We start from the raw sequence: 19,055 nt of genomic DNA, 5'->3' as shown, positions 1-19,055 counted from the left end.
TAAATCATATTTTAAGTTTATTTAAATTATGCCCAGGTTTATAAGTGAGCTCGTCAACCATAACCCGTCTCTTCCCAACATTGTAAACCACGCCAGAGTATGAAAAAACAAATATACGTACAATTAATTGCCTAACCTGCTCCTCTTAAAAAAACAAGAACAAAAATATTGTTGAAGTATATTGTAAGTATTAACCATATGATAATAATAATATTATAAAAAAATAATGGTATTACGTAGAAAAATATTTATTGAGAACAAACTTAAATTGAAAAAATGAATCATGTTTTCATCTTGTTTAAAAAACATTCAGCTCTAGTACATATTAGTATGCATGTACTGCACATTCTTAAATGACACTGTTAATTGAAAACCATACCCATCTGTAAAACGGTCAAAAGAATAACAGCTAATGATTACATTGTTTGCGATTGATGGACGTTTTTTTGAATTCCTATACTTTAAATAGTTATTGTAGTAAAAGTTTACTCCCATATCCCATTAACACACTCCTTTATTTATGGATATTTATTTTTCTACCTAAAGTAAGCGGAAAATTGATTTCAATCATAATTTCTTGGAAAAAAAATATAAAAACTAATAACTTAACCAAAACAAAACATAGGACAAAACAAATTAATAAAAATGGTAAAATATTTGATACATTTGGTAATAAAAAGTTATACTTAACCGTTCTCACCAGTTCAGCCTACGAGTATATAGTATATTTGTTTATTTTTAGTATTGATAAACAATACTTATTTTTTAAGCTTAACTGGTGAGAAAGGTAATTAGTGTTTAAATATATATATATATTTAATATTTTGTTTATAAATAAAACTCTATTTAACTTTTGGGACTTTATAAGAATGAAATGAAATTCTGTACCTAACATTCGATTACTTATTAAAAAAAAGCTATAAGCCTACTATAAACCTTACAGTAAATAGTTTAAATTTTATACTTATAAGTCAAAACAGGTACGTATAGAATTATACCAGAATTTGTAATTAGTCAAATAGCTTTTTAATTTTTGTGGAACAAAAATATAAATGTTTATATATAACAAACAAAAATATATATGTTTTAATATAAAAGGTTGGTAAGAGTAAGACGGTTTAATGTTGTGTTGCTTTTAAATGCTACTTACTCTGTTGAAAAAGTTGATTACCGTATGGGTGATCATGTTATATTTTTTTAAAGTAACATAAAGAACGTTTTTAGTACCTACACACTTTTACATGCATTTCTCATTGAAAATGTAAAAATATGTCAATAGTCAAGTTTGCACCGTGAATAAAATTATATATACATTGTCGAAGGAACAAAAACTATGACCAGACCTAAGTAACCTGTAAAAGCGTATATTACCCTATATGCTTACATCATATTATCTCACCTAACTATGATCAGGTTACGTGTTTTTATGTACGACGTGTCAACTAGATCTATGAAATTTGGTGTATAATAAGAAATAATTGGGCCCAATTAGACTTGATATAACATATTATACATAGGTAAGGTGAAATTCGCTTCGATCATTTATAGTACTTTTACCTGTCAAATGTCTTATTTGAAAATACATTTTTTTTGTTTTTACACAAATTTAAAGAGAGGGTTTTTAAATTTGTATCAATTATAAATATAATATTAGTAAAACAAATTGCAACGTACTTATTCGGGTAAACAATTAATTTAGTGAGAATTCTGACCCCAAGAGTAATCTTAAATATCACATTTATTAATTTTGATATTGACAATTTGATATAATTATTTAAGTTATATTTACAACGAAGATCTTTATAATAGTAACTAAATCAGTAGCTGGGTCTTAAAGTCAGGGAGACTATTAAAAAAATATGATGTACTTGAAATTTGCATGAACATATTTGTTTTTTAAATTGAATAAATGTAGACTGACATCTACTACGCTTCCTACTAAACATAAATGCTCACAACAAGATTGGGACTATTAAAAGTTTGTATTAACTTTGTACTCTGTCGAGGATTATGCTAGATAATTTTATATTTCTAGATGTACCTATACTCTGTTCTTATTCCAACCAGAGTATAGCTAAACATTTTATTAACTTTAAAACAAACATAATTTCTATATTTCAAGATAATATGTTTGTTTTAGGGTCAGGTCGTGGAAAGACGAATAGGGTAAAAAACCAAAACGTATATTTTAAATGTCAACTACAAATTTTGAATCGTGTCAACTTTTATTGTGTTACAAAGTTGTAAGCGTATGAAATAAAAATCTGAAAATTGATAGTAAGAAAAATAATCGATTTTACATTTGCCCCAATTTTTTACAACCACACCACCTGACACTGACCCTATTTAAATTATAATAGTGATATTTTTAATGAATTGGCCAATAATATTTCAAAGAGAAGTAATACTTTGTTATTTTCCGTATATAATACAAATGCGTGCTCACATTCCGTTCAGATGGTCTGTGCCGACTACTACCTATTATTGTTATTTGTTGTCAATAGGTTTCTCGCATAATATAAACGAATGAATCTTTATACTCGCAACCTACTTATACGAGTCTGCCTCGACATAATAATATAATGTGTGTATGTATATACAGCGTGCATATTATTATTATATTCGTTATTTTTGTTGTCGCTCCACTATAATTGATTGATGGAAGAAAGATTTTCTTTTTCGAATACGGGGGGCGCCCCGGTTACTGAATAAACAGCGACGCGCCGGTCAGAAAACCCGTTTAAACGAGTCGGATGCCCGAACAATACACACTTTTCCAGAAATCACCGCAGCTGTGTATACAATCATACGAAATAATATTGCAATTATAATAATAATAATAATTATTATTATTAATCAACGGCATACATTGTTGTTAAGACCAGGAGACAACACCCGTAGTTCTACAGCGGCCGCCGCGCCGTCGTCGTTTAGGCCGTTGAGGTATAGGTACGATTGAACTATTTTTTTTTTTTTTTTAATTGTTTTTTAGTTTTGTTTTTATTATTATTCATTGTGAACGGTTTGTGTTTGTTTGTTTATTTGCATTTTAATGTTTATTTATATTTATTTCATTGTTATTGTGCAGTGGCGATTGTCTACATGGCTGCTGTTGTCCCCCCCGTGGTCGACGGGGACAAGATAAATGAGCGGCGACTGCGATAGTGGGTGGTGGCCGTTTCTCGCGACGGACCGGTACCTCAAGCAGCCTGGTCGCGCACACGCTGGACGAGTCCGGTTGCGGAGGTCATGAGGTGAGTGACTTCGGTACAACCCATTAGCTGCCAATACCTAATTGTACAAAGCCACCGAGCAGCAGTCCAACATTGACGGTCAACTCCTCCAAAATCAAACGCAGACCTCCAAAATGCGTTTCAACGGTTTGCGGGAGCTGTTACCGCCGTTGCTGTCTATGCTGACCGTCACCGGAGCTTTGGGCGCGATGCTCGGGGTGAGTGATATATTTATAATTATTAATCGTTATTTTTTAGTAGTTATGATAAACAAAAAAAAAATAAAACGGGATCTGGTGTGGTAGGTTCGCTTTGACAAAAAACGGCAAGATGCAAATCTGTTATTAATTAAAAATGTTTTTTAAAAATATTTTTGAGACTTTTATAATCGTATTTAGGTAAATGATAAATCTATACGACTTCATTAAGTAAATATTTAGGAGAAATAGAGGGAAAAGGTTTTATTTCGTTTTAAGCTTTTGATCATTGTTCGATCAATGATAATATTTTGTAAGACAAATTACTAAGATTACTTCCCAACCTTCACGTCAATAACAGGATATTATATTCGTTCAGAGTTGTGCAAATTATAATTAAACGTTATTTGAATAATTATTTTTAAAATTATTCGATTAATTATTTTTGAAATTAAATTTTTTTGTTTTCAATGAAATGTATTGTAATAACTTTTTTACAATTTATTTGACAATTAAAATTGTCTACTTTATGTTTTTATTTAGGAACATTATTTTTATTTAATTGAAACAATTTATGTTATAAATTTTTAAATTAATATCTGAAAGAATCAAGTTACCAAATTTAAACTTTAGCCCTTACGAGAGGTGAGGGGCGGGAAATAGGTAATTTTGAGGCAGTTACCGTTTAGGACACACCAAATACATATTTCTTATAATCCGATCTGACCATTTTTCTTAAAATTATAGCTAGTCAAAATTTAAACTGAAAATTCGTATAGTTCTTTTTTGTTTTTCCCCATTTAAAGGGCGAAGGAGTGAACTTTTTCAACTTTTACCCTCTCAAGGTACCAACTAATAAAATCTATAATTTATAGAGTTTTATAAATAGTCGTTAGTTGTTACTCGAAGAAATTGGTCTGATAATAAAAAAGTTACAGAAACAAAAAAAGCTTACACCATTGTAAAATCATTTTAAAACCGCATCGAAGTTAAAAACATAAATCATCGAAAAATAATTTTTGTGTTATTGTTTTTTCTGCAAAGATCGTGACTTAAAATTATAGTAATTCGTTTATAAAAAGGACTATAGCTATATACTTATATACTGGTATATGTCCCATAATCTATTATTTAACTACATCCTCATTATTTAATAAGGTTCTACACGAACAGGTAACAGTTATGTGCGTATAAATAAGATCAATTTTATTTGCCACACATTAAGTTGCGAACAATCTGTTGCGATAAATTTATACCGCGACTAATTGGATGTTACCAAATACTTAATAATTCCAGTGAAATTCACTTCATTAAACGTGATGGACATTTGCGCCGGTCTTATTACAATATTTATACTGCCGATTTAACATTTTTTAGAGATATACAAATGTTTTTACGATATTAGGTATTAAGAAATCAATTTATATATATATATAATATATATATTATGAGATGTGTAGTATAATTGATTGCATTGCTACTCAACTCAATTATGTAATAAAATGACTGAAATTTAACTAACTCACATAATAGATGCAATTAATTATTATACAATATGGGAACAAAAGACCACCGTTATTGATTTCCAAATGGTCAAAACAGATTTCTAGTAACAATAAATTGTAATACTCGCGGGTATTAATGACACATCACGTGCAACGCAAAAGCCGTAATGCATACAACGTTGAATGTAGTCTAATCTCGTTATATTCATTCATAATTAAACTGCATACTGTGTAATACCTATACATCTATACCTTTGTTTATAAGCACAGTACAGGCAGTTTCGATGTAACAAATAGTGTTTGCTCCAGACAGTATTATGTAGCGAAATAGTCTCAAGGTTGGTTAGGTATGAAAATAACCATTACTAAATATCTGCATTATCTATATTTTATGCAAAACTTGGTTCCTAAACAAAACTGTAAATATGACTGTTTTTCAGGATAAAAAATATTTTACTCACAATTCACTATATACTTTCAGAATTTTTACAAATACTAAAAAAGTGCACTTAGCCGATGTTTTAATACTACAATAACGTGTAAATGTCTATTGTGCATAATGCAACAGTAATATTATGTTAAGCGATTTGTGTAACTTCAAATCTAGTTATTGAATAATGAAAACTGTCGAAAGACCGGGTGTATTCAAACAATAGCATTTAACGGTTAGTTCATTAACTGACAACAGATTGAAAACAAGAACGCGGATGGATAACTCGGACAAAGACTAGTAATCACTGCGTATGTAGTAATCGTATAAGCAAGGATGGGCAGGTTAATGATTTATATTATCAACTTTGTTAAGTTAAATTAAACATTGTAATACAAATTAGCCATAATATCTGAGGATTAATGGAATGCGTAATGACCTATGTTTAGTAAAAGTAACCTAATTCAAATTCATACGAGAGAATAAAGTTAAATGTACCTCTAAAATCTTTCTTCGCTTAATTTGCTTTTTAATTTTAAACGATTATGTCAATAACTTTACTGTTACTGTACTCTGAATACATTTGGGAGAAACGTAAATACGTAATTGTTGTAGTATAAGAAAACAATAATTGTTTTATTGTAGATATATATTACTTGTTATTAAATACATAAACTAAAAAGTTATACATTTATGATGAGTTAATAATATTCAAAACGCTTTTATAAACTAAAGTTTATGAAATAATATAGGTATATTTTTATTATAATTTGTTCACCGTTTGCTCAGTGGTGCAGCTAAAATCCCTGAAAAGTCGTATATTGAGGAATCAGTCTACATCATCCTTACATCTCCTCTTATATTTTAGTATATTAAACAACAATAATCATCATGTAGCTTTTAACGGGCCATTAAGATCCAACGCTGCCATCATGAGATGATTTCTTGACGAATTCGCTATCCGAAACGGGTCGTCAATCCGTCGCCGGAGAGGGGGATGGCGGTTCCTTTTCACAGGACGATTATTGCTTGCCCGGCAAACGGAGCGCCCGTGACCGAATGTCGAACCGGGACAGTGAGCGCTAACACACTGCCGCCTTACACACTCCTCCTTATATTAAACAACAATAAAGAAATTAATATTTAAAATCAAAAACAATTAATTGTTGTATTAAACAACAAAAAATAAATTACACAAATAAAAAGATAGCAATAAGAATAGATAATACATTTTTAAAATAGTTTCTTTGTAAATAAAATCAAGCTAATTTGAGGATACAAAAGACAATTAGAACGAGACTATAAGTTACTTGGACCTCATTAGTTATTTTTATTATTTTATTATTTTCTGAAAACTATTATTTCAGATCAACATAATATCGGCTACGTAAACGTTTTTAATTGTTTAAAAGTTGTTTACAAAAAACAATTGACTGTACCAACACAAAAATTATATTTAAAAAAATCGAATTAAATTAGTTTTAAATTATAGTTTTTATCGAAGATGTGTTATAATATACTGTCATTGTTTTTTGGTCTGTTAATGTTTATCGATAGTACTATGTTTAAAGAACAATTCATATAAATTTGGAACATTTTCGACTATTTTTAAAAAAGTTATAGAGCATCGTAATTTTAAGTTGAAAAATTTGTAAATTTTTTAGGTGTTTTTCTCGATTTTGATGGGGAAGGGGTGACTTTTTTTAATTTTTGGCCCAATAAAGTACCTTACAGGTATGATTTCTGATCTATAGAGTTGCTACACGAAGAAATCGGTTCAGCGGTTTACGAGATATCGTGGGTCCAGACACAAAAAAAAAAAATAATAAAAAACACATCATTGTAAAAACAATACCTTCTCAGCTCCGCATCGAAGCTAAAATATGACGAAACGATTCATAACATTATATTGTTTGAAAACCCCAAATGTACGTTTACTTTCAGAGTACCTACATTAAAGTCAAACGATTTTTTTTAAAATTATATTTACTCGGTCGGCTACTTTATCAGACCTATCCGCACTATTCCGCATGATATTACGCATATAATTAAAATTAAAATTGCAACAATTAACCGAGTTTTATAATACAATTATTGTGCCATTGTTAAATTTTAGTCAAGTAAACCAACATTTACGGTTGATTATAAGAACAACGAGTTTCTGATGGATGGGAAAATTTTCCGATATGTCGCTGGATCTTTGCACTATTTTCGAATTCCAAAACAACTTTGGAAAGATAGAATACAAAAAATGAAAGCTGCCGGCTTAAACGCTATATCAACGTGAGTATACATAAATTAATAATAATATAACTATACATAATATTTTTATAAAAATGCCTTACCTACCTATTTTAGCTTTTAACTTTATTAGATAATTATATAGCTATAAATCATAAACCATGAAGTTTTTAATTAAATTAAGTAAGACTTTTTATTTAAAAAAAAGACAGTACAGTAGGTCGGGGCATAGTGGGAACGGAGCATATTGGAATCGGTTTTCAGTAATTATTATAACTAAAAGTGATCAAATCACGCTTCAATATGAATCTGTAAATGATAAGAATATTAAATATCAATAAAAGGTTTATAAAGACAAAAAAGTATAAAAAAAAATGTTTTTTTTAGCGTTGGAGAGATACGATTAGAACTCATCTGTTAGAACAAATAAAAATAATTAGATAACATAATGAACATATTTTTTGACTGTTGACTCACACATAGTAACCTAGAAATTTACTGCGATCAGGTTTTTCCTTTTTTGGTTTTCTTTATAAAAAAAAAGTTTGACTACAGATTGTTGAGAAAATTGTAAGTACTATAGCCCAACCCTAGATCTACCTTCAATCTAATTTTAACACCTTAAGCCCTAAAAGTTGTATCTAAAAAAGCGAAATAAAGAAAACGTTTTGACTCCTTTTAAAAAGCTTTTGATGTTTTTTTTTGTTTGTAATAATTTAATTGAAATATTCTATTGTATGAATTTTATTAATAAAAAAAAGTAAATGAATACATTTTCGAGGATTACTTGAACTGTTTTTATAGCTATGTTGAATGGAGTCTACACGAACCATACCCGGGAGAGTATAATTTTGAGGATATAGCTGATGTGGAGTACTTTGTTAAGCTAATTCAGGACGAAGGAATGTACTTGTTATTAAGGCCAGGACCGTACATTTGCGCCGAAAGAGATTTTGTAAGTATCTACTCATAAACATTTTATAGAGAACTTATTTCATATTATTTTGATTATTGTCATTGTTTCTATGTAGGGTGGGTTTCCGTATTGGTTGTTGAACGTGGTGCCCAGAAAAAGACTTCGAACCAATGACTCCAGTGAGTATAAATTATTTAGTAAATTACACTAAATCATTTTTTTTTTTATTAATTAATATTAACATACTAACTATTTTTTGTCGAAACGCTCCAATTTATTTTTAAATATATTTATTAATTTCAAAATCATAAATACCTACTGAGTTACTTACATGCATAACTAAAATTAACATTATAAATCTATAATTTCAAGCATATAATATAAGAGAAATGTTTTTAGATTTTAAAAAATACGTTGCCCAATGGTTCAGCGTGCTGATGCCTAAAATGGAACCTTATTTGTATGGAAACGGTGGGAATATCATAATGGTTCAGGTGAGAGGTAGTTTAATCGGTAGACTGTACCATGTTTTGAAATAATAATTTTATAAAGGTCGAAAACGAATACGGGAGCTATTACGCTTGCGATCAAGAGTACATGATTTGGTTACGGGATTTGTACAAAAGCTATGTGGGCTACAAGGCTTTGCTGTACACGACCGACGGGTGCGGTTATTCATATTTCACGTGTGGTGCCATTCCGGAAGTCTACGCGACCGTAGATTTCGGTTCATCTGTGTTTAACGGTAAGTAAATCGAACGTCGGCGAAGTTCATGTTCTCTCGCCACAACATCTCTATTAATCCCGGAACCCTTTTAGTCAGTCAGTGTTTTCAGTACATGAGGAAAACGCAGCAAAGAGGTCCGCTTGTCAACTCCGAGTTTTATCCTGGATGGTTGTCTCACTGGGGCGAGAGTAATCCTGTTGTACCGTCTGACCAAATTATCAAATCAATGAAAGACATGTTAGCCCTGAACGCTTCTTTTAGCTTTTACATGTTTCACGGAGGAACCAATTTTGGGTTCACCTCGGGGGCCAATACGAACAGAAATACGTCTCACTATGGTTTTCAGCCTCAGTTGACTTCGTACGACTACAACGCACCGTTGAACGAGGCCGGTGATCCGACAGAAAAATATTTTAAAATAAAGCAGGCTCTCGAGGAAGCCGTAAGTGTTGCCGGTTAACTGATACTATAATGATAATATTTTCAATTTATTTAACGCTTTTACAGAACTTTGAAGTGTCTAACGAAATTTCGCCGGTACCTTCGCCCAAAGGCGATTATGGTAAGTTGACGCTCGAGCCATTAGCGAGTTTCTTTGAGAAAATTACACAACGCGTCAAACCCGTCACCAACGATGTGCCGTTGGCTTTCGAAGACATGGATGTTAACACAGGATTTGTCATGTACGAAACCATTCTAACGGACGAGCAAAAAAACTTCACCGGTGTCGTTGAGCTCAAAGTGAAAACTGTCAGAGACCGAGCGATAATTTACTTGGATCAGGTTAGGTGGTCGTTCACTGATCAGCCAAAAATTTTAAAATTAAAAAAAAAACTATCTATAAAAATAACCAATAGTAAAATAATGATTCTTGTGATTTTTGTTTTAATAGAAACAACAAGGTACGATGTACCGAGCCAAAGGGAACACGACGATGAAATTAAACATCAATCCTGCAGTTGAGAAGTTAAGTATTCTAGTCGAAAATCTAGGACGTATAAACTACGGCAGTTTTCTTGAAGACAGAAAGGTATTTTTTAAATTGTATTCTTACTCTGGTGAAAATAAGGTCGGCTAGCCTTATCCTCTCTCTCTGTATATCTCTATTCATCACCATTTAAAATCCACCAGTTCTTATCATAATCACTCTTACTCTTTAACTATTTAATTATTCTCCTGCTAATAGTGCATCTCCTAAACTTGGTCTTATATACTCATTCATGATTTTGTCCAAACAAGTCACTCCACAAATCCATAATAATTATATAGCATCGATGCAAAGCTGAAAACGTATTGGTTATACAATGTTTGGTATTTATTTATTTATTTTTACATTTTCTTTTCCTATTTTTAACCAACGATAACTTTTAACTAATTGACCAATTTCTAAATGTAGCTAGACTATTGATAAAAAATCAAACCCAAAAGATATTTTATAAGGCCAGAAGAAAATACTTCTTCCACCTTCAAAATCAATATAAACACTCTAAAAATGTATGTGTTTTCAACTTAAATTACAGCACGCGATAATGTTTTCTAAAATATTTAAATTTCTTTTATTGAATGGTGCCTTCTTAAGATATAGTAATTACAATAAACAGCAAAAAAAAATCATACGCTTTACTAACAGAATATTTTTGTTATAAAATTAAACTTTGTTACCTGGTACATGTTAAAATGTTGGTAGTCTACTTAACTTCAGTTACTTTAATTTTTGGCAATAATAGCCATTTTTTGGTTAATATATTATTTTTGAAAGGATTTTTTGCTAGTTTTTTAATAATATTAAGAATTTTTCAATCTACTAGTCAAAATTGCCAGTAGATTATTCAAAACACAAAACATTTATTAAATATTCATACATGTTATCACTTCAAAAAAATGTTTAATCTGTACTCTGTTTTATCAAATGGTGCCGGATTTTTTTATGACCCGGTTGACCTAGGTATTTGAGAAATCTAGATATTCATTTCGACGAATTTCAGGGAATATTCGATCCCGTTAAATTAGGTAACCAGACTTTGGGTCCGTGGAAGATGATACCTTATCCCCTAAACGAGACTTCTTGGATTCCGCCCATCGAACCGGTGCAAAGCGTCCAGTTGCCGGCTTACTTCAAAACGGAGTTCGTACTACCGGAAAACAGCACTAAGTGTCTCGACACGTTCTTGGACCCGTCGGGTTGGACTAAAGTGAGCCCAAGCAGTGTTGAAATGGTCGTAACACGACGTACTTACGTTTACTTTTGCAGGGCGTAGCGTTCCTGAACGGTATTAATCTGGGTCGATATTGGCCGGCAAACGGACCTCAAGTTACTCTTTTCGTGCCAAGCGTTTACCTAGTGCCACCGCCGGCTAACAATACGCTCATAATGTTAGAGCTCGAAGGTGCCCCACAAGATTTGTCTGTTAAGCTGGTCGACAAACAAAACCTCGACAAACCGGTAGCGTATTTTTATTAGACTTGCAATTTGCAAAATATAGTGCATTCGTTGTGCAACATGCGGACATGTGAGTTTACGCCAAAAGATTCTTTTCGAGTCTTTTGTAGGCCTTTGTTTATCGTTCTTGATCATCAAATTAATTATCAGCAAACCTATTGTCGATGGTCTTGTAACTCCTTAGATTTAAAATGTATCTTTAAGTGATGTATTTTGTTACTTTATACTTATTTATCACTAGTGATTCAATTTGATTTTGTAAAAATATATTTTCATATAAAGTTTTGAACGGTATTGTTTTTTGTTAATATATTTGTATATTATACCTCTGGAGTTTTCATAATCTCTATATTTGTAACGCGACTTGTAGGTACATTATTATCTTATTATACACAAATATTTTTAAAAAGGTTTTTTTTAAGTTACATTGCTAGTTTTGATCAAATTAATTTAATATCTTCTACGAAAGTACTTAAAATAGTCGAACACAAGGAAAGAAAAAAATAACAGTAATTTTATTAAAAAAGTATTTTTTTTTAAATTGAAAAACAAGATTTTACTGTAAATCTAGACATTAAAACAATAAAAGACAAGTAAGTTTCAAGTACGTTTTCAGACTTTTAAACCAAAACCCGGAATACAAGTTTATAGACCCGAAAACCGAAACGCAACAAAATTAAAAACGTTCTTAACCTCTTAATCCAAAAAAAAAAAAATGAAAACTTATAAATAGACCCGAAAAATTAAAAAAACTGTTTCTCAACTCAAAACTTGAAAAAATTGGCACCTTTCTGACTCCTTGGCTACATCATAAAATAAGAACCTCTGCAGATGAACATTATAATTATCCAAAATCAGTAAATATTGTAAGTGATATCAAAGTTTAAAATACTTGAAAACTTTAGTTTTATACATACATTAATGATTTATAGAATATAATAATTTGTTTTTAAATTTAAGTGTCAGAAATAGTTTGTTTAACATTTATCATAGTCAAAAATAAAATGTGTAGTATACTTTTTACAAGTCAATGGCGTTTTTACGTCCCCGCGAACCTGATGTACTTCATCTTAAATGTTTTTAATAAAATATTGCGTTTTTTAACTTCTACTAGTAGGTACAATGTACATATTAAAAGCCATTTTGATTTATAACTATATATTTTGAAGAGTAAGCAGAATTAATAGTTTTTATATTAACCAATTCGATTTTGTTACCACTTCATTTTGACCCTTCAGAAATCTATTCAAAGATATTAATGATATAAACGATATCCTTAACGTATTTTCATAAGTCGTCATTATTGTTCGATGACTATTAAAAATACATCCTGCGTTTTAACTCAGCACTTGGCTGTGGTATCATTCTTCAATATGGTTTTGTTTTTTACAAATGATCGACATTCGAATATCGTTAAATGTCAATAAATGGCCGTCGACTTCTATTCAGGCGAATCCCTTTCGGATATGAGTACCGTATTATTGCATTTCTATTGTTGTCTCAATCGTCTACTAAGAACATAATATTTTGTACGTATGATATTATAGTCTATAGTTCTTTTCAACAAATTCACTCTCCACTGAACACATTCAGGCCTATTGCAATCAAAACCCAAGTAAAGGTATGGTAAAATCAAATCTATTCTAAACATATTTTTTAGCCATCTATTTAGTTTTGCCATACTGCCAATCATTTTTTTACTGACGTGAACATGGTGTTTTTTAATACTTTAGCGAACCGGTCAAAACTTGTGTTCACCGTGCAGTGCTAATAAATAATAATACTTATTTTATTTTAATTACTATTATAGTTGAAGTTACTATTATAAATATGTTTTTTAATAAATTTGCATTACACAGTTTTTACACTTCATATAGTGGAATTTATGTGTTGACCGGATTTCATTAAATTAATTTTATTATAGTAAGTATAATAGTATATATATAGTATAGTATAGTATTATATACAGTAAGTATACATATAAAAAAGAGTGTATACGAGTGGAAGTTAGGTATAGAGAAAAATAAACACTGTAACTTAATACGATATACTATGATTACTGAACAGATATAATGAGCCCCCAAACCCTTAGCTCAAACGCTTTTTATATTATGCTACAAGGCCACACGTGTGTCTTTTTATAAAAAAAACAACTTTGTTATTGTAACACTTTTTCTTGACTATCTACGACGTATTTTATATTATAAGGAAAAACTACAGTATTAGTGTAGGTTTACAATATGCAGATACATAAAAAAATATTATTTATTATTCAAACAATAGTAATATCAAACGGAAAACAACCAAATAATACGAAGAGCACATACTTCGTGTCGACATCATTAGGGTTTTTTTTATACAACAGGGTTTTTTTTAATTTTATCAATTAATTTTCCGAATTAATTTACACAACTCCATAATGTGAATTGTCTTTTTATTTTAAACATTTATTGTTTAAACCATATTGTGACATTCATTAGATAATAAATAATTTAACACTTGGCCAATATATTATTATTCTCCATATTAAATGTCTTATTTATAAATTTCTATAGTATCACTCTGGTCGTATTAGTAATATATAGATAATTCGCTCAAAATGGAAGGAAATGGAGACGAAAAATTGTTTAACGATCACGTCGAAGACATCGGTGTTACTTTGGAAGCGGAAACCGACCACCTCGGTAGCTTATCAATGGCCGATTCATCTTCAACGAGTTTGCAAAGTGTTATTACCAAGTTAATACTGTAAGTAACACAACAAGACGACTACTCTAAAAAAACCGGGATTATAAATCTTTTAGGAGCCTTATTTCTAAAACGTTTAGAAAAAATAGTCGATTTTTTACGGATTTGAATAATATCTTCTTTTGATAGTAAATCGGTAGTAATTTGTACAGCATTACCGATGTGCGTAAGGAAAAACCCCCAAAAATTACCTTTTCCACTAAAAATAGATTGAAATTACTTTATTTTACTTTTCATCCGACTCGGATGAAGAAGGGATTAAGTTTACTTTTAAAGTGTAATGTATTTATGTTGTATATATTTATATGGGTTTTCTAATTACTACTATTATTAATCTTAAAATCCCCCCCAAAAAAATGTTTAAAATTGTAATTGAATATATATTATATTTATAAATATAAGTTTAACTAAATATAAGCTTGTATTTAATGTAGGTCGGAACGCTTTAAGCCGTTTCGTAACGATGTCACTGATGAAAATCTGTCCGACGAAGAGGATCCAGATGAGCTTTTGCTCAGGGTTACAGATTCTATGTCGGATACTCTGTCGGTTGAACAGAGTAATTATTTTGCAGGATTACGTGAGTGTGTGGGGTTGCGTAGACGGTTAGAAACCAGGAATTCTGAAGATACGACCACAGCCGTATCTTCCATCCAAGCGTCCACATTAGATTGTTCCAACGACCCCAGAGAAGATTTCGACTTACCAGGTGCAATGGCGTTTTTACAAGACGAATTCGACGTGGTTTTGCCTAATATAAACGGTTCACTAGAAGCCAAATTTTGCGATCCTTCATTCGACGCTAGAACCGCAGCAATAGCATACCTACAGGATCTCACTAAAAAAATGGTCACCGACTCCACCAAAAATTAATCTCTTCCTTGTTATTTATTACCTTAAATTAAAAAAAAAGATATACATTTTCACTAGTTTTGACGTTCGATATTTATTATGTAGAAGATATCTTTTATAATACTTCAATGTATGAAATTATTTCTTAATATTGAGTTAATGCACAATTATTTAGTATATATTATTATTAATCAGCACAGTTTCACACCCAAGCGCTCACATCCTAGTAAAACTTTAACGAACAGTCTAAATTTGTTTTACTGTTAGTATTTTTAATTTTGATACGCATAAGGTTAGATGAGTTAATTATTTAAATAAAAACGTCGATAAAATTAATTGAATTCAAAATTAACAATCGTGTTAAGGTTTAACTAAATTTCCAGTCCACTTAAAACTAAATAATATAACTCAAAATTGAGACAAAAATATTTTTTTGGCCACGAATGGGTTTTTATTTTTCTATTTAATCTAAAGTTTTTAATGTAACAGAAAGAGTTATTTATTAAGGGGCAAAATATAGGCAATAGTTGAAAAGGATTTGTTAAGTATGACCATTAATGTGTAAATCCTTTTTATTGAGTTACATTATTTTTTAATATATTTTCTAAGACTTAGTTTAATAAAAATTATTTTAGTGAAAGTTATTATTCGGTGTATTGGACGTCTAATGGACATATTTCAAAACTTTTTAAATAAAAGCTTACTATTCAAGGGTGACTAAAATGCCAATTTTTGTTAGTTTCATTAAAAAATATATACAGAAATAAAAACATAAACGCTTATAAGACATGTTTGAAAACAGACATTTTAAATTCAATTTGTAAGGCCCCCAAATACTAGATGATAAATTTTATAAGAAAAATTAGTTTGAAATACACCTTGGAAATTGGCTTTGTGTTTCAACCTTTCTTTGTACCTTTACCGTTTTGCTTATTCTGTTCTTCTTAAGTAATGAAGTTGTCTCAAATTATTATTACTAATATTAATACTATAAATAATAATAAGAACTCGGACTAGCTCTGAACTAACGTGTTAAAATATTAATAAACACTTAAAATAACGTCTTTATGTTTTCTATACTTTCTGTCTTAAAAAAAAAAAAACAAATGACAATTTTTTATTCTATTTAAAGACCTACATTTATATTTTAGTTCAACGTAAATTATTAAGTTACATTCTCTATGTAGAATTTTGTAAGAAAACCATGTGTCGATAATTTAGATACATGAAATCAATGATGTGTTTCTTAAGTAAGGAATTACACTTGTATTATTAAGGGAATTGAATTAGTAATAAACAAAAAATTATAGTTATTTATATTTAACTGTTACTAATACACAGTTATTTATATTTAGCTGTTACTAATACACATGATGATCGGTGTACTGTTTTGCCATTGCCCTGCGTAATCCCATCAGAGCACTGATTATTTCCGAGTTCCTTTTTGTCAAACTTATTCCAGTCCATGGTGTCTTTAAGGTGTTCAATATGTCGTCATCTTCTGCCAACCTCTTTTCAAAATACTAAAAGAAAATACAAAATATTGTTTATTTCATTATTGTACAAACAAAATATTTTTAATATAAGTACCTTAGGGAGGTCGTAGGAAATGTACTGTTGGTCGATTGGATGGCCAGTGGATACGGTGACGAAGTAAGTGTTTGTCATTACAAATAACAAAATTGAAATGAGACCTAAATATTTCCTAAACAAATGTATGTGCAAATATCTAGTAAGTTATAATTATTACAAATAAAATAAAATTAAGTAATATTTAAAAACTATTTTGCATCGAGTTTGAAATTGTTAGTTTTTAACAGAGATGTCTTAACACTACAATGTCACGTCATTTGGTGTAACACCGGTTGTCGCCCAATCTGTGGGATACAAGATTAACTTTTTAATTACTTGTAATTAACTTTAAGTTTTGGAGTGGATAAGTAAACAAAACTTGAACAGCACATATATTAATAGAACCATTAGCAATTAAACATATTCGTTTTACATGATGTTACAAGTATGATAAAAAACGGGACGATATTTATCTGCTTGTAAGATAAAATAATAACATAACAATACATGTATATAGAAATAAATTTAAATAATATACTGATAAACAAGTTTAGAACGAAACGTGTTATTTATATGTTTTCTTAAACTTTAAAAATTATTTTTAGTATAATTTCGATTAAATTGCATCATAATAAACTACTTTTTGACTAAAATAAAAAAATGAAAAAAAATGTATATAGTTAAGCTAAATAAATAAACTTAATATTTTTTCAAGAGTATTATGATTTAATTAATATTATGTTACAATTAGACTACATCTGAACAAAAAAACATATTTAATTATTTTTGTTTAAATGATTTTTTTGCGTTGAACAGTTTCAGAATTTTTACTTTGTATAAAAAAAAATAATAATAATAATTGTTTAGTAAAAGTAACTAAAATGTATGTCTCTTTAATATATTCAATAACTATAAACAAACAAGTACTAAATTTCTCCAAGTCTTATGAATCTAAATATTAAAAGTTGATTTTTATAATAATAAAAACAATTGTTTTATGTTGCTCTAGACGAGAAATTTGTTAGCATTAATTCTTATTTTAATTCATAAATAATTAACTTTATTTATTGATAATTATATTGCTAAAACTGAAAACATATTGCAACGTGTCATAGAATATTTTTCAAGTGATAAAGTTGTACTTACATGCTGTCTATTTGCTGTCTTCGATGCTTTGACTTAAAAGACAATAACCAGTGTTATTTTATACTCAAACAGACGTTACATAATGTATGTCATATAATATTTTGTCCCCCCAATATTCTATATTATCGTAAACACATCATCAGCAGATACTCAGTAGGAGCTCATTTCTTAAAACTTACTTGTCATTTTCATGTGCATAAGTATATTATTTTCTCTGAACATTGCAAAAAAACATTTTGAACCGTCCTAATGTATTTACTGATGCGTTATTATTAAATCTACGTTCATTGTAATATATTTAATTATAAAATATTTAAAAAAAATCGTTAATTCTATAATTTTTTTAAATAATTGAATTTGTTAATGCTCATAATCTAACTGTTCATGAAGATTAATAATATTGTATTTGATAACGGACAAACGGGCATCCTTCAATGGTCGGGTAGGGATCAAGGAAAGAACAACTTTGAACTGAAATATTCGAGTTTTTGTTTTTTTTTCAATATATTTGATGAAATAAATAAATATAATGTAATATTCTTTATCAGTCTCTTAAAAGTTTAAATCTCACACAAGTTATTATTAACTACTATTATGATGAACATTGATAAAACATTTAACGTAAGACAGCCATTTCCTCAGAAAGTAGTAACAATTTTATTGTTTGATTTTTGAAAACATTTTGATTTATGTTATTTTTTAATATTATACAATTACTAAATATTGACCTTTTTTAGTATTCTCCAGAGCTTTATCAACTTTTGAAACTTAAACGGTAACGTACAAATTCCAATACATATTTAAATTATGAATAATTTGATGACAATTTTGACTGGTCGATAACCAGTTTTAGGCAATTCACTTTAAAGTTTAGGGCGAGAGGAAGGGTAGAGTGAAGAATTATTTTTATCTGGGCACGTTAATAAACCGTACTCCATCCTCTCATCAAAATAGTCCATTTTTTTATGAATTTTTTAATTAATTTACTAACTATATTAAGGGCGTTGCTTTTTTATAATATCACAAAACATTGAAGGGATTACGAGTG

The 19,055-nt window shown here is 29.6% G+C and overlaps 3 protein-coding genes across 3 annotated transcripts; 2 read left to right on the top strand and 1 right to left on the bottom strand.

The window, feature by feature from the left end:
• Positions 1–3,088: 3,088 nt before the first annotated feature.
• LOC126838881 (beta-galactosidase-like) lies at positions 3,089–11,978 on the top strand. The gene is made up of 11 exons (XM_050573654.1): positions 3,089–3,451; positions 7,482–7,648; positions 8,411–8,561; positions 8,638–8,701; positions 8,922–9,016; positions 9,075–9,267; positions 9,342–9,691; positions 9,757–10,032; positions 10,142–10,279; positions 11,235–11,441; positions 11,501–11,978. The coding sequence occupies exons 1-11, from the start codon at positions 3,368–3,370 to the stop codon at positions 11,708–11,710; spliced, it is 1,935 nt and encodes a 644-aa protein (XP_050429611.1). The 5' UTR covers positions 3,089–3,367; the 3' UTR covers positions 11,711–11,978.
• Positions 11,979–14,288: 2,310 nt separating this feature from the next.
• Positions 14,289–15,310, top strand: LOC126839332 (uncharacterized). The gene is made up of 2 exons (XM_050574606.1): positions 14,289–14,437; positions 14,872–15,310. The coding sequence occupies exons 1-2, from the start codon at positions 14,289–14,291 to the stop codon at positions 15,308–15,310; spliced, it is 588 nt and encodes a 195-aa protein (XP_050430563.1).
• A 1,143-nt stretch (positions 15,311–16,453) lies between these two features.
• LOC126838838 (uncharacterized) lies at positions 16,454–18,044 on the bottom strand. The gene is made up of 3 exons (XM_050573583.1): positions 18,008–18,044; positions 16,880–16,994; positions 16,454–16,812 (listed from the first exon to the last, which is right to left on the bottom strand). Coding segments are annotated over exons 1-3 (279 nt in total). The 5' UTR covers positions 18,010–18,044; the 3' UTR covers positions 16,454–16,650.
• Positions 18,045–19,055: the final 1,011 nt, after the last annotated feature.

The sequence above is a fragment of the Adelges cooleyi genome, unplaced genomic scaffold, assembly GCF_023614345.1.
Source record: "Adelges cooleyi isolate 19-005CV unplaced genomic scaffold, UGA_ACOO_1.1 ACOO_flye_CR_arks_rails_tigmint_CR_PRNA_30, whole genome shotgun sequence".
NCBI classification, from domain to species: domain Eukaryota; kingdom Metazoa; phylum Arthropoda; class Insecta; order Hemiptera; family Adelgidae; genus Adelges; species Adelges cooleyi.
This window is presented reverse-complemented; position numbering and strand designations above follow the sequence as displayed.